General features: G+C 39.9%; 1 protein-coding gene across 3 annotated transcripts in view; it reads left to right on the top strand.

The window, feature by feature from the left end:
- Lama4 (laminin subunit alpha 4) overlaps window positions 1-25,018 on the top strand; it is a 145,182-nt gene that overhangs the window by 49,684 nt on the left and 70,480 nt on the right. For 2 of the 3 annotated variants that reach the window (XM_048353934.1, XM_048353932.1), the window contains 6 exons: window positions 6,842-7,056; window positions 9,354-9,449; window positions 11,276-11,427; window positions 12,421-12,531; window positions 21,123-21,234; window positions 23,825-23,992. In XM_048353934.1, coding sequence (XP_048209891.1) covers window positions 6,842-7,056; window positions 9,354-9,449; window positions 11,276-11,427; window positions 12,421-12,531; window positions 21,123-21,234; window positions 23,825-23,992 — 854 coding nt within the window. The remainder of the gene's footprint in view (window positions 1-6,841; window positions 7,057-9,353; window positions 9,450-11,275; window positions 11,428-12,420; window positions 12,532-21,122; window positions 21,235-23,824; window positions 23,993-25,018) is intronic. The other variant, XM_048353935.1, reaches the window with a different exon arrangement.

Here is a 25,018-nt window from a genome sequence, read left to right as displayed (position 1 = left end):
GCAGATTTATATGGATATCTATTTCAAACAAAAGAAAATACCAATCCAATCCAAGAACACTCAGAACCTTTCTGTACTTGGACATGATTTCATAAAGAGGGATATTTTCTGTTGTAATAACTGAATACCACAAACTGGATCACATATAAAGAAAGAAAAGATAGTTATTTCATTTCATTCTGGAAACTGAGACATGCAAGGTTAAGAAGCTGCACCTGGTGAAACCTTCCTTGCCAGGTGGGATTCTGAGAAGTTCTAAGATGGCACAGAGCATCAGATGGAAAAACAGAGATAGCTAGCCAGAGAGAGCTCATGGTACTGTAGAAGGCCATTCATATGGTAATCATCCAGCATTGACTCATGAGTGGACTCATTCAAACTATCTCTCAAGTATCATTAACATATGCCTTTGGGGATCAAATATCTAAACCATGAAATTAAATTTCTAACACATTCCATCTATTGTAGGTGGTTTTTCAAATGACTCTTAATGTCTCTTTTCAACTCATCTCTACCACCCACTGAGAAGATTGTCTAGGTTGTAAGGCCTGGGAAGCCACACTTTGGCTTTCCATTTGGTTCCCAGGCATGGAGTTCTCTGTTTTGTAGAATACGTCAGGCTTCAAAATATCACAAAAATGTAACAGAACAATATTCTTTTTTCTTTTTTTTTTTTGGCCAGTCCTAGGCCGTGAACTAAGGGCCTGAGCACTGTCCCTGGCTTCTTTTTGCTCAAGGCTCGCACTCTGCCACTTGAGCCACAGCACCACTTCTGGCCATTTTCTGTATATGTGGTGCTGAGGAATCGAACCCAGGGCCTCATGTATACGAGGCAAGCACTCTTGCCACTAGGCCATATTCCCAGCCCCAGAACAATATTCTTCACAGCCTAAGAAACCCTAGTATCCCCTGAAATATTCGTGAAGGTTCATGTGTTGCCAGGGAATATTTTCTTCATTTTATGTTTAACTGCAGTGACAATCATGAGAAAAAAGTGTTCGTTAAATCACATTCAGGGCTTTCTGTAAGTCTCCTTGCCTCCATGTAAGGAAGAAAAAAGCAGGAGTGGCAGTGTGCCTCGACACTATGCAGGCAAACTGCAGTGGAATGGCACCTATTGGCAAACTGAGATGTGAGTCATCACACAGCACGTGGCATGATCTGCACACATAACTCAGACAACTCTCAACCACATCTCCTCCCAAGTGACCATTCCAATGCAACAAAATCATCACCACTATCTCAAGTAATGCTTTCAATATGATTAGCTGTACTTTCATTTATATTTTATTTGAAAGTGTACACTGTTTTCAAGATATATGTAAGCCACAGACATATGATGTTTCCATTTAGTTTAATACTTTCTATATTTCAAAAATGATTTAAATAAACACTGGGAGGTGTTTATTAAGAATGTATATTCTTTTTTAAAAAGACTCAAATGGTATGTAATATCTAGAGATAAAACATGTTTTGCTCCCTCTGCCTCTTAATCTACCATGTAGCATACAATATTCACACCACCACCCTGTCTTAGCAGTCAGGCCCATGATCTTTCCTCCTTGAGCCCTTCCTCTAAAGCCTTTCTTCTGCCTCCCACTTTAAACTCCACACATTGTGCATGCTGTTCCCAAAATTCACCCAGGCCCAATTTGTGAACTTTGACTTAGACTATAATCACAATGATAAAATAACAGTTATAAAGCATTTAATGTGTACCAGGCAATTTCCATACAGAGAAAGCAATTGCCCCTCAAAATAATATTATGGGATGTTATCTGTAAGCAACTTGCTCAAAATCATACAGTACTCTGTGTGTGTGTGTGTGTGTGTGTGTGTGTGTGTGTGTGTGTGTGTGTGTGTCCTGGGGCTTGAACTCAGGGTCCGGACTCTGTCCCTGAGCTTTTTTGCTCATGGCTAGTGTTCTATCACTTGAAGAACCACAGTTCCATTTCCATTTCTTTCAGTAGTTAATTGGAGATAAGACTCTGACAGGCTTTCCCACCCAGGCTGACTTAAAACCATGTTCCTCACATCTCAGCCTCCTTAATACCTAGGATTACAGGTATGAGCCACTGATGCCCAGTTTTACAATGGCTTTTTAAAATGTTTATTGATAATCTATGAACTACTTGACAAAAATCAATACCTTATTGATTTGTGTACTCTTCTCCAATCACAGTATCTGGCATTTATTCATACACATATACATCACTTTTTTTTTTTCTCAAATTTTTATTTTCAAACTGACGTACAGAAAGGTTACAGTATCATACGTTGGGCATTGGATACATTTCTTGTACTTTTTGTTTTTCAACTAAAAAACACTGTAAGCATTCATCCATATATATACACCTACACATCACTAGAGCCAGTAATTTCTTACCTTGTTACATCCTCATTCCTCCCCCCACACCCCATCTTAGAAAACTGGCAAAGAATGACCCAGAATTAACCAAGCTGAGTCACTGCTCTCTAGCTAAAGAGAAGGCACAAATGGAAGAGGTCTGCCACTGTAGGTCTTGGAAAATGCCCAAGCCTATGGAAAGAGTTTTGAAATTCTGATTCTTCTCCTGGTGGCAGTGTGAAATTTAGTCTGATTCTGTCTGAAGGCACGGAGTATTTTCTTTCTTTTTTTTTTTTTTTTTTGGCCAGTCCTGGGCCTTGGACTCAGGGCCTGAGCACTGTCCCTGGCTTCTTCCCGCTCAAGGCTAGCACTCCGCCACTTGAGCCACAGCGCCACTTCTGGCCGTTTTTTTCTGTATACGTGGTGCTGGGGAATCGAACCTAGGGCCTCGTGTATCCGAGGCAGGCACTCTTGCCACTAGGCTATCTCCCCAGCCCGGCACGGAGTATTTTCAACCAGCTGTCAGCTCTATTATTTGCCCAGAGTTGTTCTTATGCCTCTCTCTGTACTCTTCTCTCCTTAACACCTTGAACAGGTTAATTACATTGTTCTTGCCTTACTTCCCTGGCTTTCATAAAGTGGAGAGCATTTAAGTGATACCTACATTGTTACAGGTGTGTGGGTTTTTTTCTTTCTTTTAAGATCCTCTTATTTAGCCTCAAAGATGGCTACAGAGTGACTCCTCCCACAATAATTCTGGTGGCATTTAGTGTGAGAGCTTTCACATTCTCAAAAAAGCACTCTGTAATAGCTGTATGTCCCTAGGAGGAGAAATACCAGAGAAAAAGGAGAAGGTAAGAATGCCAAAACTTCCCAACAGCTGTGGTTCAAAATCATCTACAGAAAAGGATGACATTGATGGGGACGCATTACACTCATAAACTGACAAGTTGAATTGAAACCCCTTAGTACAATTACTTAAGAGCCAGTGGCTCAGGCCTGTAATCCTAGCTACTCAGAAGACCCGAAGATGGCTGTTTGAATCCTGCTTGGGCAGAAAAATCCATGAGCCTCTTATCTCCAGTAAAGTAGTCAGAAAAATGCAGAAGTGGCTCTGTGGCTCAAGTGGTAGAGCACTAGCCTTGAGCACAAATAGGCTCAGAGACAGCACCCAGGCCCAGAGTTCAACCCCCGGAACTGGCAAAAAAAAAAAATGAAGAGAAAAAAATTTCAAAAGAAAATAGGTGTAAAAGGAGAAAAAAATCATTTTTTCTATTTTTCTCAAATTAATTGAAATGACAAGGTTTATGTGCTACAATCCTTTCACTAACACTGTAAATAATTATTTTCTCTGGCTATATCAAGTCATTAATAGATACAGAAATGAGATTGTAGGAAATGACGAGCAGGTGCAGGCTGTTAGATTCCAGGGACCTTCCCTATCTCTGTTCTTTGAGGGCAGGATTGGACACATAAGTAGGATTTGATTATTTAAGTGTCAGAATCATTAATACACTAATTAGCTAATACCACACTCATGAAGTCAAATGCATTAAAGCTGCAAGTAAGTCTTGTTATTTCTCAGGCTATAGCTTGTTTATCTATAAATGGAGGGATATGCCTTGTCTGCAAAGCCTGTAGGAACGGGAGTTTAGACGGAAACTTCAGAGTTGCCTCTGAACCTACCACCAAAAGGTATTCTTGAAGCTCAGAGTAGCTGAGCGTAGACTGAGATTCCAAAATAGAGATTTTGTGTTGCCTCCTGTGCAAGACAAGAAGACAACCTGTATATATCAAATGCAGTGAAATCAAATGGAAAAAAAGAAACTGACACCTGGCCTCTAGGAGCTTTGGCAAGTCCTTTCTCCCCCTCCCAGATCTCTGAATTTCCAGCTATACATGGAGGTGGAAGATCTGAGTCCCATTTCAATGAGTCTGAGTCTGGTAGCACTTGTTTGGTGAACTGCAACAAAGGCTAGAAAGTCAATGCGGACACATGTCTCAAGGATGAATAATTTATGCTGGCTTGGGGACCAGAGGACCTGTAAATCTAAAGTACAAAGACATGAGGAAGTGTGAATAACAAGATCATTGAACATTTCCTCTTAGGATGTCTCTTTGTGGGGTATATAAAACTTACATTCATCCTCGTCTTTTCCGTAGACTTTGATTTCTAGAATTCACCATATTATGTTTAATTCATTTCCTGCTCTTTCAGAGCAGGGTCTGTGTGTTTTTCCTCTTCCTGTCTCCCTCTATGCCTTACAGAAAAGAGACATGAATTGTCCCTCTGTTGGATGAATTTACTTGTTCATTTATAGCAGTAGCAGCGTGGTCCAGGGTGGAGCAAAGGAAAGAAAATGGGAGTTGAAAGATCTGGGCATTTCATGGTGACTTCTTAAGATTCTCTCAGGAGAGTCCAAGTGGCATTCCAGGCTCAGAATGCCAGGCATCTGTGGCCTTTCAGGTGCAAGGGATAATTAAAATCACACATAAGAGAACCAATGAGATAGAATGCAAGCAAAGAATGCAAAGACTGACCATGTAACACATTACAAGTTTACCAGAAAACTGAAACATGGGAACAAAGACTAGGAGAGAAAATGTTTTCATTTCTCTGATTTTTGAATATTCTCAATCATCGTTCTGGTTAAAGAATGTAGCTTTGAATAAAGAAAAAACACATAGTATATTATTGTTATTATTAATTATTATTGGCTGTGGTTTGTTAATTTCCTTGGAAAATCCTCCCTTTCTTTCCATTCCAAGGCCAGTGCCCCAACCCAAGTCCTCCACACCCCATTCTTATCTCTCATTGTCTCACTCTGGAGTCCATCCTGTACTTTGAGGCCAACACTGGCTTCCTTTACCTCTACTTACTTTCATCACACTCTGAAACCTTCTCTGGCCTTCTTTGTTTTTCCTTATCACAGCAGAACTAAAGCTTCTTCCTGACCTTCAACCCATGGTAGGTAACCACATGCTCTTTCCTGCCACTCCCAAATGTCATCACCTCCAATTAGCCCAAATTCTAGTTTGGGCTAGTCCAAATTCCAGGATATTCACAGGCAGCCAGTACAGGAGAGAATAGACGGTAAAGTACAGTACAGTCATCATAACATTGTATGAACTCTATAGTATTTTCCAGTTTTAGACAGACTTTAAAAGTGTAATTTCACATAAAAAGCCAAATTTCCATTTTTCTTCAAAAATACTAAGAGCTGACAGCACAAGGGCTTTAGTCACATGTGTGATGTATATGTGTATGGAGGCTATCATCTGGCAGTAACTGGCTTGCACTTAGTAGCAGCTGACCATTAGATGAGGTCTGAAATACCAATTTTCAAAGCAAGGCCTCTGCTGGCAGCTTTGAGGTAAGTTGAGGCAGAGGTAGTCTCACCCAGAGTTCACATGTCAGTAAGGTTATTGGATAGGTTTCAGCAAGACTGGATAGATTTTAGTCTCTACTCTCCAAATTAGCTAGGTTGTCTCATTAAAAGCCCAGAAAGTATGACCATAGACACTGACTCTGCCCCCACAATACTGGTAGGTACCTGGTGTCTGCAGGTTCACATACTAAAATGTCCAGAAGAATGGCAGTTTGGTCTCAGCTTTATTTATGGTATTTTCAGCTCTGCCATCTGCTTTGCCTCCAGAATGGCTTCACACCATTGCAAGATGGTAGCTCCTACCTCTTTTCTATGGTCTTCAAACAAGAGTATGAGCTATGATCCAATCAACTCACTCCTAAGTTAATCACTTTTGGTTAGGAGAATGTGATTGGCTCAGGCTTAGTTACTCGTACAATTCATTATAGTGAAACATAGAACAATGACTTAGAACATGTTTCTCAATAGAGGTTATTAAAAGTTTGCCAGGATATTCCTTAGCTGTGAATTGCTGATCTATCCCTTGCAGTATATTTAGTCAGTCTAGCTCTACCCACCATATGCCAGCTGTACAAACCAATCACTGGAGTTACCAACAATGTATCATGCACTGAAGTACTCCAAGAACTCCTATGACTGGAGCCCGGCCGAATCAAATGGCCTACCACACAATGTGGGAGGATGGTTCCTTTAAAATAAAAGCTGTGCCTAGAGGAATGGCTCAAGCAGAAAAGTGCTTGTCTAGCATTAGTTCTCCAGTTCATACTCCAGTAACACAAAAAACAGAAAAAGAAAAGAGTGTAGAGCAAGAGGTGGTAGCATATGCCCCATCTTAGTGTTTGCGGAGGCTGAGACAAGAAGATTGTGAGTACAAGGCTAACCTCAGCACTGAGCTAAATAGTGAGGCCTTTATCTCAAGAAACGAAGTAACTAACTAAATAGGTCATATTAGCAATATGTATTCTGAGTGGACTGTCTACTAATATCCACACTACACTTTATCTTCTATGTAGGCTAAAAAATGGCTTTTTTATTGTTTCTATTGTTGTTTAATGGAAATAACAACTGTGGATGCTAAATGCCTCACATGTTTAACACATTTCAGATGTGCTCCTGGTTACTATGGAAACCCCTTACTCATGGGAAGCACCTGTAAGAAATGTGACTGCAGTGGAAATTCAGATCCTAACCTGATCTTTGAAGACTGTGATGAAGTCACTGGCCAGTGTAGGAATTGCTTACGCAACACCACAGGATTCAAGTGTGAACGCTGTGCCCCTGGCTACTTTGGGGATGCCAGGACAGCCAAGAACTGTGCAGGTACAGGAGAAGGAATCCTAAGCAAGCTGTCTGGCTATTATGCCTTCCATTCATATTGGGTTTGGATGAGTAATTTATGTCAGGAAAATACTGCAAGAGTACCCTTGTCATTTTTCCAGTACAATGAACCTCTACAGGAATGTATATCCCAATTCACCAATCTTGGCAGTTTTGATCAAAACTACTAGTTTAACATAGCTCACTGGTAGAATAAGCCAAAGGAACACAAATAAATTTTTGTCTTATAATAATCTTTGCAATTGCATTCAAAGAAATGAATCAGATCTTAGTAAATTACCTACAATTTACCAGAGGACTGAATTAATTCTTGCATTGTTCAAGTCACTTTTCTTATTCTGGATGTCACATCTTATCTTTCACTTATATTTAGAAAAATTGACATTTCAAGGATATAGACTAGCAAAACAAGAGTATAGTTTACTAATGCCACACACACTTAATTTCCTTAATGGTAAGTATGGCAGGAATAGTATAAAATATCATACTGGTTAGTTTATTTTAATCAACATGTACATATGCTTTATTCATGGTTTTGTTTATCCATTTGCTACATAGAGCGAAACTCTTCAGAAGTGAGGTTAGATGACTTTCCCCTGGGAGTAAGGAGGGCTGAGACAGAATACTTCTTACTTTTAAGTGACTCTGAGCAAAAGAGGAAGAGGAGAAAGTATTATACTGAAACATACTCCCACTTGACAAGATTTACAGATTGAAGAGTTTAAAATTGAGAAGGTGCACATATGATCTGCGGAAGCCACAAGTTAAATACAAAATGCCTACAAGCAGGGAGTGCACCTAGAGTTATGGTGCCAGGAATAATGACAGGGTGAAGTGGTACCATGTCCAATCAGATAGGGAAAGGAGTCAGAAAGAACCTTAGTGAGATGAGAGCCTAAGAGGTTGATGTGCTTATTCTCAAAGCATCTACTAAAACTCACTTTAAACAACAAAGATGCAAAACACTGTTAGAAAAGAATTTCATTGGAGAAGCAGTAAAGCATGATTTGGTTGAATGGTTCAATAAATCTGCATTTTCTGCAACATTACAGAGCTGAAATGTAATAAATGGATATCCCTTTTAGATCTACTTTTTTATGATTCTTCAGTTAAGACAGTTAAGAGGTTAGAGTAAAGAGTCATAACTCTATTGCAGCTCACCTCTACTAGGGATAATTTAGGAATTCTTCTTTAAATATTATAAATTAGGGCTGGGGATATAGCCTAGTGGCAAGAGTGCCTGCCTCGGATACACGAGGCCCTAGGTTCGATTCCCCAGCACCACATATATGGAAAACGGCCAGAAGCGGCGCTGTGGCTCAAGTGGCAGAGTGCTAGCCTTGAGCTGGAAGAAGCCAGGGACAGTGCTCAGGCCCTGAGTCCAAGGCCCAGGACTGGCCAAAAAATAAATAAATAAATAAATAAATATTATAAATTATTTCCACACAAAAAAACAGTGAAGAGGCTGAGGTATAGCTCAGTGGTAGCACATATGCTTAGCATGTGTGAGGTCCTGGGCTCAGTCCCAAAAAAATCCAACCAGAGGCCCCTCTCCAAAAAAAAAAAAAAAAAGGAAACTCAATGGAAAATGAACAGTCTGATAAGACTGGGGTTTGCTTATTTTGCTTTTCAAAAGACATTATTGAAAATCATCAGTAGATGAATGATGGGCTCTCAGGTCTTTTAAATTTGTGTAAATATGTTCCTAATTCTTTCCTTGGCACTATTCCTAGCCATCTCACTGATGGCACTGATTTGGAGGTTTGCAGTCTGTTCTGCCAAAGGTCAAGCTCATGAGAGCCAAGAATTTCTCCTAGGACTCCTCACTCTCTCCTCTCAGAGCTGATTCTCCCTCACACCTGCAGTTAGGTTAAACTGCAGACTTCATATATGATGAAAGGGTGGCTTCTCAGATGGAATGCTGAGCTCCATGGCCATTTAGTGCCCTGTGAAATTCACCTAGATCTTTTTTGGAGTAAAGTAGTTGCATAGTCATAGGCAGAATCCCTAATAGGATTCAAAGAGAGGAATTCTAGAAAATTCAGAGCCCATGGTGCCTCATTGTCACCTTTAGGGCATGTCATTTGCCAGAGTGGGTGAAGAGTGAAATATGTAGGATCTATACAACAAAGATCTATACAACCTTAAAGATGATTGTAATTCATCCTCATTGAAGAATTTCACACTTACAAGCCAGCATTTCTAGAAACACTGAAACTATTACCCTATTGTAAGCACGAAGAGTTGACTCCCTAATCTCTTGTTTTGGTTTCCTACAGTGTGCAACTGTGGTGGTGGCCCATGTGACAGTGTAACAGGAGAATGCTTGGAAGAAGGTTTTGAACTCCCTACAGGCACGGACTGCCCAACCATAAGTAAAAATAACACTACATCATTGACTAACCCCACTTTCTCTAATGTGCTGCAGGTATGGGATTAGGAAGGACTAGGAGAGTGAGATGTCTCCATTTCTCTCTCTCCTCCCCTTATTGCCACCCTTTATTTAACTCTGTCTGCACCTCAGTAATCAGGTAATTTACACTTATGTAGTTTAATTGAGAACTTATTGATCAGCCTCCATGTTCTTTGTCTTGCCCCATGGGTGAGGGCACAGTTAGAGGTGCCACTCCTAGTAGTATGGCTTATGAGTTCATGTCCACATTGGCTCTCCAGGTCCTTGGGCAATGCCCCACGACACCTGCCATTACTGAAATGCCAAGAGACATAAAGGGCATTTCCTAAACCAAATCTGAGATGGGATGAGAAAGAAAATATTCAGATGTTACCAAATGGAACTGTCTTCGTTCCTTCATGGATTTCTCTGCCAGTATTTTCATCAAATCAGGACCAGTTACACTGGAAACAAAACTTTTGCTTTAAAGACTATTTTAAAATTAGACATTCCCTCCTCCATACAAAAGTGTCTTAGTCCCACATTCCATCTGGACACAAGACAAAGCATCTTAGAAGATGGAATGGATGTGAGGCACAAATAAGGCAAGGTTTGTGAAATGATCTCAAGTAGATGGCTCTCCAGCTAAGTATATTTAAGAACATCAAGATGCCTGCCTGACCTAAACATCTTCTCCAACTTCCTGAGGATTCATTCCCTGGTAGATAATGCTGTATTAACAATAATACAGTAATTCTGTATTAACAAATTAATATATTAACTACCATTAACCCCTCAGTCTCCATTTACCAGCTTTTTAGAAGAGAGCACAGTCTGAGGAAAGGGGGCTTGGGAAGGGACAAATTACAAGTGGGGAATGAAGACAGGGCTCAAAGCACAGTGAGCCCTGCTTTAGAATGTAGACTCCAGAAGGACTAGGGTCCCAGACCACAATGGTCAGAGGACCTCAAATGTGAAAGGTGAAGAACAAAAAGAAAATGGATGCTCTCAGGCACTGGTAGTCACACCTGTAATCTTAGCTACTCAGGAGGATCTGAAGATCACAGTTCAAAGCCAACCTGGGTAGGAAAGTCCATGAGACTCTTATCTCCAGTAAACCATCAGAAAACCAGAAGTGGAGCTGTGATTCAAAGTGCTAGCCTTGAACAGAAAAGCTCAGGGACAGTACCCAGGCCCTGAGGTCAAGCCCTATAACCAGCAAACAAAATGGGCCCTGCCTCTCCATATTCCCCCTTTTGGGCTAGAATTTTGGCACCCCCTTATGGGCTCAGAGCATGGTATTTACATTGATGCCTTACAGATATATTCATGTGTGCATTAGTGTTCATCTGGACAGTTGGTAGACTTCAAAGAAGAGCTAGAAGAAGTGAAGGCAGATACTAGCACATGAATGGTGACTGAGATAAGGTGCCTGCCAACAGCTAGCTGGCTTCCCTGCCTATGACCAAATAAGAATGATCCAAGCCTGACAAATAGAGCAGCATGCCAGACAATTTTCCCACCATTAAAAGAACGAAGGAGGCTTTCCCTTCATGTTTCCTCAGCCACTAGTGCTCTTGTTAACCTACTTTCCCCATTGGCTGTGCTCTTCATTGTTTTAAGTGGGACTTGTGTTTGGTTTGTGGAAAGATTAGCTTTGTAGCCCAGTGCAACTTCTCAGGAAACAAACAAACAAAAAAAAAAGCTTGGTATTAACCAAAGATCTGCACATTCATCATCTGAATAAAGCAATATGCTTCCAGGCTGACTTTAGGTTCCGAAGAAATGATGTCACTGTTTCACCTCTAGGCTGTGATAAGTGCATCTGGGACCTGACGGATGATCTCAGGTTAGCAGCACTCTCCATTGAAGAAAGCAAATCTGGGCTGCTGAGCGTGTCCTCCGGCGCTGCTGCACATAGGCATGTGAATGAAATGAACTCCACCATCTACCTCCTCAAAGTATGCAGGGGTGCCATGCCTTGGGCTGTGCTTTTACTCTCTTTACAGAGTCACTTCTAATAGCTTTTTCTTTGCTCTTCTACTATCTGAGACCCATAGTTACATTACAGATGGTTGGGCTAGGTATGCCTATTATACATAACACACAGTTGCATAGGACATTGTGAAAAGTTGATTGTAACCTTAAGTATATATCTTTTCATGGCGTGTGTGTATGTATTGTATTAGGGCTTGAACTCAGGGCCTAGGTTCCATACTTTAGTTTTTTCTATTATGATTGGAGCTCTACCACTTGAGTCACAACTCCACTTCTGGTTGTTTGCTGGTTAGTTGAAGATAAAAGGCTCACAGACTTTCCTGTCTTGGCTGGCTTTGAATCCCAAGCCTCTGCTATCAGCCTCCCAAGTAGGTAGGATTACTAACAAGAGCCACCAGTGTCCAACTTAGGATATGTCTTAATCAAGAGCTCCACTCTCCAAATGAGATTATATGGAAAATAAACTAAAAAAAACTATGTGCAAAACTATTGAAGGAAAAAGAACCCCAAGAATGATGGGCTTGATCCAAAGCAAGCTGAGTAGAGCTAAATGAGACCAAACCCCTTAAAAATGTGAACCAATGAGGAAAATGGCCTAAAAATAAAGATAATTGCTTCCTTCACTCCAAAAGAAGGGGCATGAGTTGCTAAAGCCCATTTTCATTGATCCTGAAGGGATCATTTTCATTGATCCAAGGCCTGGCCAGATTGAAATTTTGAATCTCAGGACACCTAGACATGTCACTACCACACTCTATTATGCCTTTATATTAATTAAAGGTGCTTTTTCCCCTATGACCAGCCCAGGGCTTACACTGAACAATCCAATAGAGCTCAGACTTTCAGACACATAGCCTCCACCTCTGCTGTGGGCCCACTGTGGAATCCTCCTGCAATGTTTTAATCCCTGGTATATGCACATTTAGTGATAATTTCCAAAACATGTTTTTCCACAGACAAAATTGTCAGAAAGAGAAAATCAGTACACCCTAAGGAAGATACAAATCAACAATGCTGAGAACACAATGAAAAGCCTGCTGTCTGATCTGGAAGAATTAACTAGAAAGGTAGGTGTTCAGTTTCTGTGCCTTCCTTCAACAGAGGGTTGGGCCAATGTGGCTAGTCACAGATGATTGATGTTAACACAGCTTAGAAAAAATATAGTGCCCAAGGTCTTAAAAGAAAGTTAACATCCACCATCTCCATGGACTCTTCCCATTTGACAGGTTTTCTTGAAAAACTATTCTTATGGAAAATCTCTGTATTTGCTGCTTGTTACCTGTTGCAGTTTAGGTAGTCATTTGGCTGTTTGCCTTCACATTTTGTGGATAATCGCTAGTGAGCATCCAGAAATATACTTTATCATATAAAGTATGCAAAAAATGGTTTGGTAAAGGTTGCATTAAATGTTAAGAAAGCAATTTTGGGGGCTGGGGATATGGCCTAGTGGCAAGAGTGCCTGCCTCATATACATGAGGCCCTGGGTTCGATTCCCCAGCACCATATATACAGAAAATGGCCAGAAGTGGCGCTGTGGCTCAAGAGGCCGAGTGCTAGCCTTGAGCAAAAAGAAGCCAGGGACAGTGCTCAGGCCCTGAGTCCAAGCCCCAGGACTGGCCAAAAAAAAAAAAAAAAAAAAAAAATTAAAAAAAAAAGAAAGCAATTTTGCCAATAGACCAAAACAAAGTCACTTTCAACCTTCTCATCATACAAACAAATTAAAATAAACTCTAGAGCAAGAATTTATGTTAAATATTATAACCACAAGAAAATAGCAGAAAGTATGAATAAAGTTCAAAAGAAAACAATGCACTTAAATACAGCATGAAGATTTACAACAAAAAGATGTGATAGATTTGAGAAGATAAAATTTAAAAACACTAGAGAAACAGCTAATTAAACAAACAAAAACTCAGATAGACTTAAAACAACATTAAGGTAAACATGACTTGAAAAAGATCTCTTATATGAATAAGAAAAGCAGAGTTAATAAAAGAGATCATTCAATATACCCCAGAAGTCTAGTACAGAAACATCCACCTTTCTTCCATATTGTAGCCAAAAAACAAAAACAAAAACAAAAAACAAAGTTTAAGTCACATGGCACCTCAAAACAGTTAGCATACTAACAGTTAACACACTAGCCATCATAGTGTATGCTATCATCCTACTGCTCAAGAAGTTGAGGAATGAGAAATTCTACACAGCCTGGGCTATACCATGAGATTTTCTCAAAAGAAAAAAAATTCCTAATAATTTTCCTCCTCATAATGCTCTACCTGAGCAGCAGCTTCTGCTTTGGCATAGTGGTATTTTGACATCATGAATTGTCAGAGTTTTCTCCAAAACAGTTTTTATATCCTATGAAAAACAGAGCTACAAGTGTAGCTCAGTGATAGAGCACTTGCGTGCAGGATGCCCTGAGTTCAGTCCCCAGCATGGCAAAAGAAAGAAAGAAAAGAAGGAAGGAAGGAAATAAGATCCACGCTGAGGTTGTCTTGTATTTCCTAAAATTTTAAAAGATAATGCTTCTAAACATGCAAATTACTCTAATTGCACCCCTAGATTTACCTACTTTAAAATGCATGTAAAATTGTCCCTAGCTTCTATAACACACATACAGTACATTAATCCAACAAATATCCAAAAAGAGAAATGAAATCTCTTAAGTATCAAAAGAATTAACAAGAAGTTTTTGTCAAAGTTTCTTGGGGCTGGGGATATGGCCTAGTGGCAAGAGAGCTTGCCTCATATACATGAGGCCCTGGGTTCGATTCCCCAACACCACATATACAGAAAACGGCCAGAAGTGGCGCTATGGCTCAAGTGGCAGAGTGCTAGCCTTGAGCAAAAGGAAGCCAGGGACAGTGCTCAGGCCCTGAGTCCAAGGCCCAGGACTGGCCAAAAAAAAAAAAATTCTTGTTAATTCATTTGACTATCATGGTTAGGCCTTGTCAAAAGTATCTCAATTTTTGAGGCATTATTTTTACTCAGATTGATTCCACCCACAGCTCAGACAGTTACAAGTCCTTTTATTGCTTCTAAAGTAAGTTAAATACAGGCAGGGAATAATGGAAGTTTGAAAGTGACCTCATACTGTTCTGGGGACTGATAACTACAGAAACTTTCTTCTGGACATTTCCCAAAATGCTTACTGCAAGCAACATCTGATTCTAATAGTCCTGGTGGCACAAGAGCCTGCAGAAACATTTGGAAATAAATGAACAAGATTGGACCTGCTGTTTCTCTAGCACCCTTTAAACCCTTAGACTTCAGAAGTCTACGATTGCTTCTTGGAAGGATTTATGGAAAGCATTGACTTAGAAAGCCTTCTATCAAGAAAGCAACTGAATTCCATCACACTCATGTTCCAGAGAAACTAGCTCACCTCTGACCCATTCAAAAATCCTTGTGCGCTTCTAACAGCAAAGATAATATTCATGGGGCCCCGCCGAGGAGCCACCCTCGAAGAGCTGACAGTCACATTCAAGATCTGCACTGTGAGGTGGCTGGGTGATGTTTTCTCACTTTGAAGAGAGCTGTCATCAGATCCTTCCTTCTCAATGCACTGGGTGAAGTTGCAGAAACCAGTATCCACACTTAGAGGCACAAACTGCAGCACTGAAAAGAAGGACAGTGATCAACGTCTCATGGAAGCAATGCAGCTGAAGAACTAAGAGACGAAAGTTGGGTGCTGGTGGTTTATGCCTGTAATCCTAGCTACTCAGGAGGCTGAGATCTGAGTGATGGCAGTTGGAAGCCAGCCTGGGCAGAAAAGTCCCCATGGACTCTTTTGTTTTTCTTTATTGTCAAAGTGTGAAACAGAGAGGTTACAGGTTCATATGAAAGGCAGTGAGTACATTTCTTATTCTACTTGTTACCTCATCCTTCATTTCCCCCCTCCCCCCTCTCCTTTCATCTCTTCCCCCAAGAGTTGTGCAGTTGGTTTACACCAAATGGTTTCTAAGTGTTGCTGAGAGTGTGCGTGCTTGGAGCAGCAGCACCAGGCATCTGTCTCCGGGCCCGCTGCCCTCCCAAGGAAGGGAGCGAGGTTCAGTGCTAAGAGATGCCATCGGTCACACACCAACCCCTGAGACTTCTACACTAGGTTGGCAATTTGGTGACCACTGCGGTTCCTTCATCATTGTGTACTTTTGGCCCAAAGCCATCAGAACTTCACAAAACACAAACCTATGCTAATAAAAACCATCGAGGTCATCTGCTTTGTGACGGTGAAAGGTTAAAACGTGTCACTAGTTCAGGGCTGAGAAAAGCCAGGTGTATCCGTGGGCTCACAGTGTTGTGTGCAATTGCACAATGCTGAAGACATTTTATTAACCACTTCATTTCCTTCTTTTCCTCCATAGGAACTTATTTTAATAATATTAACGAGAATACTAAGGCTGTTTGGGAATAAAACAAAACAAGAAAAGGTACTTGTGAGAAACCAAATGATATTGTAGAACCCAAGGATTCCCAACAAAGCCATCGCCTCCATTTGCCCTCCTCTTCCTTCTCTCCCTCCCCCTCCTCCTCCTCCTCCTCTTTCTCCTGGGGCTAAAGTTCAATGGCCCTTTACTTTTCTGGCTGGGAAGTGCAACTTTGGCTTTTGCAAATGGGAGACTATGTTGAAGGTTTCATTTTGTTTTAGAAAGAACAAAAAAACTCCCAAATTGGGGGAGGACTTAAATATTTATTTGGTTATTCAAAATACATATTGAAGTTTAAATTTAAAAAAAAAAGAAAGTAACTAATATGTGGCTTTAATTGTATGAAAGATTCCATTGTGTATTTCCACATGAGGGATGAGGTAACAAACAGTACAAGAAATGTATCCAATGCCTAACGTATGAAACTGTAACCTCTCTGTACATCAGTTTGATAATAAAAATTTTTTTTAAAAAAAAGTAAAGCTGTCTGGCGAGTTTGACCTCTGTTGGCTAATTATCTATTGCATGGGTCATGTATGGCCTAGATCTCACAAATCATACTCACCACAGATATTAGTGATGTGCTAATCTCCATATCCAAGTCCTTCAGCCCTCATTGAGAGGTTGTTGAGCCTTTTCCTCTCATCCATGCATCTGTGCTCACAAACAGCCAGTGTCCAGTGTCTTCCTATTGCCACAGTATCATGTGTAATGAAATTCCCTAAGACCCTTCAAAGATTCTCCTCTCCTGTTTTCTCAAAGCCATCATGCTCAAGGTGAGGGTGCTAAGCTACAAGCAGAGATGGAGACAATGGTTCTCTCCTAGTCTCAGTACTACTTTTTACTCTCTCAGTCCTACAGAGCCAAGAGTCACACAGCCCAATCTCTTTGGGTGGTACAGGGTGCCATCTAATCTCCTTCTCCAATTCTGTTCTACTCCCTGAGCTGAAATGGAAATACATCAAAAGTATGAGGTTCATCAGTGGTCCTGCCCACCCCCAAAAGGAAGAATGAAAAGAAGTAAGTGGATCATGTATGGTGACGGCTCCCCTATAATCCCAGCTGCACAAGAGGTTGAAGTATAGTGATGGCTGCCTGAGTTTAGTCCTAGCAAAAACACTGGACCCTGTCTGAAAAAGAAACTAAAGAAAACTCAAAAGAGCTGATAATGTGGCTCCAGTGGTACCAGTGGTTATCTAGCAAGAAAAAGTCCAGAAGCATTTCTGAACACTTGGAATGTAACAGTAACTGTGTTAGGTGCTGAGGGTACAGGTGTGTATAAGGCCCTGCGGTCAAGCTGCTCAGTCTAATGGAAAAAGATATGTAAAATGACAGCTATGCCATACCATGTAGTCATGGAGGCCTGGTGGAAAGAAATACTGAACTCTTTCATTGGGAAAGGGTTTGTATATTAAGAATGAGTCAGAGTTTAACAGGAACTTCCAGGCAAGGAAAGTACTGCAATGGCAAGAATGTGAAACAACATGCCTGATTCTTGGTACCAGAAGAACTTTAATCTTGAAGAAAATTAACTGTAAGGAGAAGAGGAGGATAGAATGCTTTAAAAGTTACCAGGGACTGGTATGTAGCTCAGTGGCAAAGGACTTGTCTAGCAAGTGCAATGTCCTGGGTTCAATCCCCAGCAACAAAAAAGAAAAGACAAAAAATGTACAGTTAAAAAAATCCTAAACAAACAGAAAACAATTGTGGAGTGTTGTGGCTCACACCTGTCATCCTAGCTACTCAGGAGGCTGAGATCTGAGGATCACATTTCAAAGTCAAGGCAGGAAAGTCCATGAAACTTTTATCTTCAATTAACCACCAGAAAACCCAAAGTGTAGTTGTGGCTCAAAGTAGTAGAGTGCTAGCCTTGAGCAAAAGACAGCACACAGGATGTGAGTTCAAGCCCCATGACCAAGAAAAAAGGTTTCCAGTGGCTGAATCATGAAAAACCTTGCCCACTATGGATAGAAGAACAGAAATTTCATCTCGTGGACTTCAGAAAACATTGACGTATTCACTGAGAACAGCCAGTCAGATTTGCAAAACGTTCCCCTAAACATATGGGTGGCAGACTGGCTAGTGAAGATTCCAAGGGCTGGGACACAGCTGGGAGACTGCTATGTAAGACTTGACAAGAAAGTCTCTGCTTAGGTCCTTGCCTGCACTTGTAACAGGATTTGCCGAGAACTGGGACAGACTGAGACGAGTGAATGTGGAGAAGAAGAAGAGAAGTCAGAATAACAAGAGGAATAAAAGAGATGGGGAGCCAACCAAAAGTGAGAAAAAGGAGGCACATGGAGAGAAGTTAGGTCTTGGAGAGATGATGGCTAAGACAAAAACTGCAGATTACTTTGGACACTTTAAGAGTGTGACATCTGTGGATGCCTAGAGGCAGGTAGAAATTAATCTACACTCAGAGGATAAATCTGGGCCAAAAAGGCCTTAGAAAGTCAATAATGTTTAGCAGGAAAAGAATTCCACATAAGTAGCCATCACTGTCCAGATTCTGAAATTGCACATCAATGTTCCTACTATTAGTTTCTCCAGACTGTCATTCACACTTGCGTTCCAGAATAATTGCTAAAACTTTCCCCTTTCACTCATAAACCTATCCTAGTTTATACAATTAGTAATATGATCATCCTATATATTAGTTGTCATCTTCACTAAATCTTGTTATTGGTTTTTGAATTAGTATTCAAGGTATACTGTCCTTCATGAACTGTATTACTCAAAACTCCTGTCACTTTTTTTTAATCAACTACATCCAAGGAGAATTTACCATGGAGGTGAGCAAGTAAGATTAATCTTTCAAAATGTAAACCATCAATTTATAGTTTTGAGGCAATTTTTAACTTCAACTTTTTAAAGCAAGATAAGCCTGTTTTATGATATGTCTATATCATTATTTTCCTCCCATAACTGAAGCTACAGGAAAACAAGATTTAAAGAAGATATCCCCTCAATATTATATTACATTCGGTAATTTTACAATTTAAAGTAACGAATGCCTGGTATAGGGAAAAAAGCTGGATCTAGAGGTATGGCTCAAGTGACAGAGTTCCAGCTATGAACAAAAAAGCCAATCAAGAATGAGAGAAAGAAAGGCCCTGAGTTCAAACTGAGCACTGGTGCACACACACACACACACACACACACACACACACAGAGTAAGAAATGTTCAGTTTCCTACCAATTGGGTTTATTATATCTATAGATGTACCTGTATATGTCTAGCTGTCTATCTCTTTTTTATATACATACATTTTTTATTGTAGAGGCATATGACAGGTGCTCAGTAGAAGACTTTCAGCTATAAAATATATTAGAATAGAATTGAGGAGGAACTGGATTAGAAATGCAATTTAAAGAGTCAAAAGAACTACACATAATTTTTATTTTTAAGACTCTACCAAGAAAAGAGCTAAAACTGAAAAAAAAAAAAACTGGAGACATGGCTCAACTGGAGTTCAAAACCCCAGTACTCCTGAAAACAAAACACCCCCAAAAAGAGTTTTCTTAGTTTTGACAGTCTCATGACCACAGAGAAAAGGAGGAAAGGGATGAGCATCAAAGTGGTATTTGCGAGGAATGTGAGTAGAAGCTCATCCATTCAGCTCTAGCTGGTTTGAAATACAGAGTGATCAGAGTTCTTCTCTTCAGTAATCTGAATTTCCAGTTAGAAATAATTAGCAACTGGATGCTAGTGGCTTATACCTGTAATCCTAGCTACACAGGAGCACAGGAGGCTGAGATCTAAGGATCTCAGTTCAACAGCAGCCCTGGCAGAAAGCTTTTGAGTCTGTTGTCTCCAAAAATGAAAGTGGCGCTATGGCTCCCTAGCTGTCTCTCTCCGTATCTCACAGTGCCCTCTGGTGTTTAGCAGAAACATTTTTTTGGTTTTTTTAGGTGTGGCTTCCTCCTGCTATTTTTATCACTTGAATTCAGTTATCATGTCAAAAATAACTTTAAAGACAATAAACCGTTCCCTTGAAGAATAAAACTAGAGTAAAATGAGTATTTTTGTAATTATAACTATTTAAACATCATCAAATATGTACTTGTTCAAAGTTCTTTTAATGTATTAGATAGTTTTACACCTATAGATACTTTTTAAGCAATGAAAATTGTTACCCACAGTAGTCATCCAAGCTGGAGGTATAGCTAGAGGGCATAGTGCTTGTCTATGGTACATAAGGCCCTGGGTTTCATTATGACCAAACAAATACCACAAACATTTTATTTTATGCATTATCTAATCCAGACCAACACTTTGCTACAAAGCCGTGCTACAAAGCCGAGCCAAGAAAAACACAATGCAAGGCAGGGAGCCCTTAACAAATACCAGACTAAAGAATTTTCCCTCCAATTAAATATAGCTAATCTTTCTAAAGCCAAGAAGTTGTGCCCTGTGCTGTTCACACAAGGCTGGGTTCTGGCCTTGAACTATGTCCATGCTCTTAGCTGACAACACAGAATCACATACACACACACACACACACACACACACACACACACACACACACACAAACACACCCCTTCTTTCTTCAGAATCTACTTGGGACTTGGATTTAAGGTTGACACACCACTATATGGGAGCTCTGAAACAGAAGTGAGTAGGTTGACTGGATAAAATCAGCTCTGCTGAAGAGTTTCATTCACCAAGCCAAATCTGCCTGAGTACAAAAGTAGCATCCACATTGATGGGCAATTGGAACAAAGTTCTGAAATCTTTCTTTAGCCCAATGAATGTAGTAGTCCTTTAAGTTTCTGTGGCAATTCAGTTTCAGTAGTGGTTTGGACTCCCCCTGCCCCCCAGGAGCCTATGGACAGTGGAAACTTCCAAGGTCTATTCATCTTTAGATAATTTTCTCTTCAAATCTTCAAACTTTTCAATAGGTACAATGTCAGCTTGATCACCAGCCCTGGGTCATTTCCTAGACTGGCATCAAGAGACACAGCAAACTTAAAAGATAAATTACATGGGAAGGGTGGATGCTTTAGATTGAACTGTGACTTTATAGCATCTTGTGATTCTAAAATCTGTCATCACTCAGCCCTCAGGCATGACTTCTGGGGCTGTTCTATATGTGATAGAACTTTCACATTCCAGGAGAATTTATGTTCATAAAATGAATGCAATGTGTTCAACTACTCCACATGCACTTATCCAAGCATTCCTTTTCTTATAAATTTTATCTTCTGCTCATTCGGATTCTTTGTAGGGAAATCAAGCCTCAAGTAAGGGGAAACATGTTCAGAAGGAGAGTAAGGATACCACTGACCATGCAACTCAACTTGTAGAACAAGCCCACAATATGAGGGATAAAATCCAAGGTAAATACATTCTCTTTTAATTCAACTTTATGTCAAGGAAATGTATAGTGGGTTATTGTAGTAAAAAAAGAAAAAGGGCTACCATATTGTGTGCCAGGGACTTGTTAAGAGGGTGATAGGCTTTAATTCATATAAGGTCTTCATTTCACATTGTTTCTCTAGTATTTCTGAGCCCTTGTTCCTGCTTATAAACTGTTGGTCTTCAAGGGAAAAATATCCAAAATAATTCCCCTTTCCAAGTATTTCACAAAGTTTAGTACCAGGATACTTTTCTAGGAGAGAAAAATCACATGATATGGTATCCCTAAAATGCAAACGTCAAGTAGGAAACACAGTAGATTCAAATCCTAAGATGCTTCTGTGGTGCTTTTCTCTAAGGACTAGGAAGACAAGTTGCTTCAGTCCCCAGCCCAGAAGAAAAGGGGTGGGGCCATGTAATTTCTTTGCCCTAAAACACTGTGACAGTCTACATTTCCCTTTAGAGATTTACTTATTTGTGCTCTAAACCTCTGCTAAATGCTGCCTTTATCTTGAAGACAATCTTAATAGTTCACTAAAAGCTGCCTTTAATTTCCTAACCAAAAGAAATTGGGTCTGTTCTGTTATAAAGAGACTTTCCTTAGGTTATATCCAGTGCTTGTGTTCTATAGCTTTCATTGTACTATATATAATAGTATAATAAAGTACACAAAGTACATCCCGGAGCACTAAGACAGTAAAGGGCCCCACAGTAGGAGATTTGTATCTCTGTCCCAAGGAATCCAGGCATTTTCCAGGCATGAAGATATTAAAAAAAAAAAAAAAAGAAAGGTTCATCATTTACTGTATTTCCATTGCTACTATAACAGTTGATGTAAGTTCCCCTTCTCTATCCTCAATTTCTCAGACTTTTGCATTAACTGATAAAATGTTCTTTTCCTATAGCACTTTAGAGTTACTATTGATTTGTTCAAAACAGTAAGATGGAGCCTAGAACATTAGGTGACCTCATCCAATTAAGAAATGAATGCCTCTTCAGGCAACAAATAAAATTAGATCCCTAGTAAGCCATTCGAAGGCAATAAATCACCTTTAGTATTTTGTAACCCAGACTTTTTATTCTAAGGTGTTTCATTTGAAAGGAATCTAAATCTTCATATTTGACCTTTAGTCATGGGAAAGAGTAAAGAAACATAAATAGGAAACAGTAACTTTTATCTACTTTTTAGTCTCTTTAAAATAATGTGTGACTAGTCTCCAAAGACCAAAGGCAAAAATTTTATTGTCTGTGTTTCCTGTTTCTAACCTATACCAGACATAGCTAAAATAAAACAGACCGAAACATGCTATTTGCATCAAAATGCCAAAGAATTCAATATTTTACATACTAGAACTTCGAAAAATTATTTATGTTTGGTTTATTCCTAGGGATTGTATTTTAGGCATTATATTTGAAAGGTGGATATTTTACTTCCCTGAGAGTTATTGTTTTTTTAAGCACATACTGGTTTCCCTAGAACCTTCTAGGAAATTTTAATGCTATAAAATTATAGCATTAAAAGTTTTTCTGGTCCCATTAATCTCCTTTCAGAATTCAGGAATGGTGTATAATACCAATAGTGTGTCATTCATCATTCTTAGCCACATCTAAAGTAGCTGCTAGTGACCTTCAAGCTATTATCCACAAAAAATACAACCCCTATCCTTTTGTGATTTATGTGACGCCAGTGTTTGTTTACCCATCTTGTCTGACCAACCACATAGATCATTGTAAACCTCAGACACACAATTTCATTTATGCCAGGAAGATAAAATGCTTCCTCCCTGAGCTGCCATAGAACAAGGTAGCAATTACATATGTTTCTGCTGATCATATACAGTAGTGATGAGGAATTCAGCAACCTGGGCCAGCCTGGCATGCAGCTCGACATGCTATTGTGTAGGCAAGTTATTTAGTCCCTCTGAGCATCAATGGATCCTCCTCCCTAAATATAGATTGGGGTGAAAAGACCCTGAACAAATGGTTCAACCTTCATAAGCAGTCATTACAGAAGGCAAATAAAATTGCCAAAAATGATTAGCAATAGCCAAAACTTCATCACACTAACACAAACTGCCAGTTTATAATCTGTCTAGAAAACAACAGGAAAGGTTCATTTGGATAACAATCAATATGCTCTCATTTTGCCTATGGGCTTTGTTTGGTTAAATCCTTGGTTAAAATACAGTAAATACCTCCAATGCATCCCACAGATGATAGACAGTAGATACTTCTGAACATTTTATCCAAGGTAAGTATTTCTATAAAAGGATGAGCTTCTTGAATGGGTGTGGAAACCAGATGGGGATGAGTGCAGGGCAGCAATGTAGCAGCCTGTTTCCATTCTGAAGATACCCACTGGGAGGCAGCAGGGTTCCCTCTGGTTTTCTTCCTCTTTGGACACATTATGAACTCAAGCACCAGCACCAGTGTTCACAGAATGACATCAGTGCTGTCTTTGAATGAACCTGGTTTTGCATTACAGGATTCAACCAGTCTTGCCCACCAGCCTCTCTGCTTGCAGTAGCATCCTCTCTCCTTGTCCCTATTTCACCATGTTCCTTCTTTCAGAGATCAACAAGAAGATGCTCTATTATGAGGAGGAGCAGGAACTTGGCCCTGAGGAAGTCGCTGAGAAGCTGGTGTTGGCTCAGAAGATGGTGGAGGAGATTAGAAGCTATCCATCATTTCTCATGCAGAGAGAACTTGTGGATGAGGAAGCTGATGAGGCCCAAGATTGTATGTGTCTTCAACATCTGGCTAACCCAGCACATGTCTGCTTTCTTTGTGGGTCAAGGAAATGATCCCAAGCCACAGGGCAATGAATTCTCAATATTCAGAATTATTTAAGGTTTACTTGTGGCTTTAGGGAATTATTCAGAAAACTTTAACTGTAAGAACTTGATTTTTAGATCTAGGCCCAACTTTGCACCTGTGAGAAATAGCTGGAGCTACAGAATTTTTACTGTAGAATTTTTAGAGACTTAGCAGTTGGCAAAAATGTGTTAAACAGGGGAAAGAAGGCTTGGAGCTACAAATTCCTAAGACTATCTAGAGTAGGGAAAGTTATAATAAAAGTGTAGAAATACTACAAATCTAGCAACGTTCATGTTCCAAGGAGCCTAAAAAACTTTTACTAACTTTTAACCTCCAATAGAAATTCAACATTTCTTTCATGATAAAGAGGGGCACCAATTCAGAGAAGTATTATTGAATCCATGGCTTGATCACTTCATCACTTAGGGTTTGCTATCTACCAATCCAGCTCTTATGTATTCATTTAAAACATACATTTGTTCATGATGTCATGGGTTAGCAATTTAGACTGCGCTCAGCCTAGACAGCTCAGCTCTGCTATGTGTGGCATGGGATAATGCCCTCATGTATCTGTGGCTAGCTAGTAAGGCTGGGTCTCTTCTCCCCTGTGTGACTTCTTACTATTAAGGAGGTAGCCAAGGCTCATTCACAGGGTGAGACATAGCCTTCCAAAATGGTAAGACTAGAAAGTGTAAGGTTCCATAGGGCCTGGGAGTTCAACCATGTCATATCCACTCTGTTGGTCAAGAGCTTCCCAGATTCAAATAGTAGGAAAATGGGTTCCATTTCTGATGGAAAGAATCACAAAAAATTTGTGCCCATTTTAATCTTACATAATTAACTACAGAAATTCCAGCTCGCATACCATATGCTGCTAATATCTTACAACGCTATCTCAGCTCACCAATAACAATATTATGGTAGTTGTTAGACCCATCTCCAGATCTT

Source organism: Perognathus longimembris, chromosome 9 (genome assembly GCF_023159225.1).
Source record: "Perognathus longimembris pacificus isolate PPM17 chromosome 9, ASM2315922v1, whole genome shotgun sequence".
Lineage (NCBI taxonomy): Eukaryota > Metazoa > Chordata > Mammalia > Rodentia > Heteromyidae > Perognathus > Perognathus longimembris.
The sequence above is the reverse complement of the archived record's forward strand: the minus strand, read 5'-3'. Positions and strand labels throughout refer to the sequence as shown.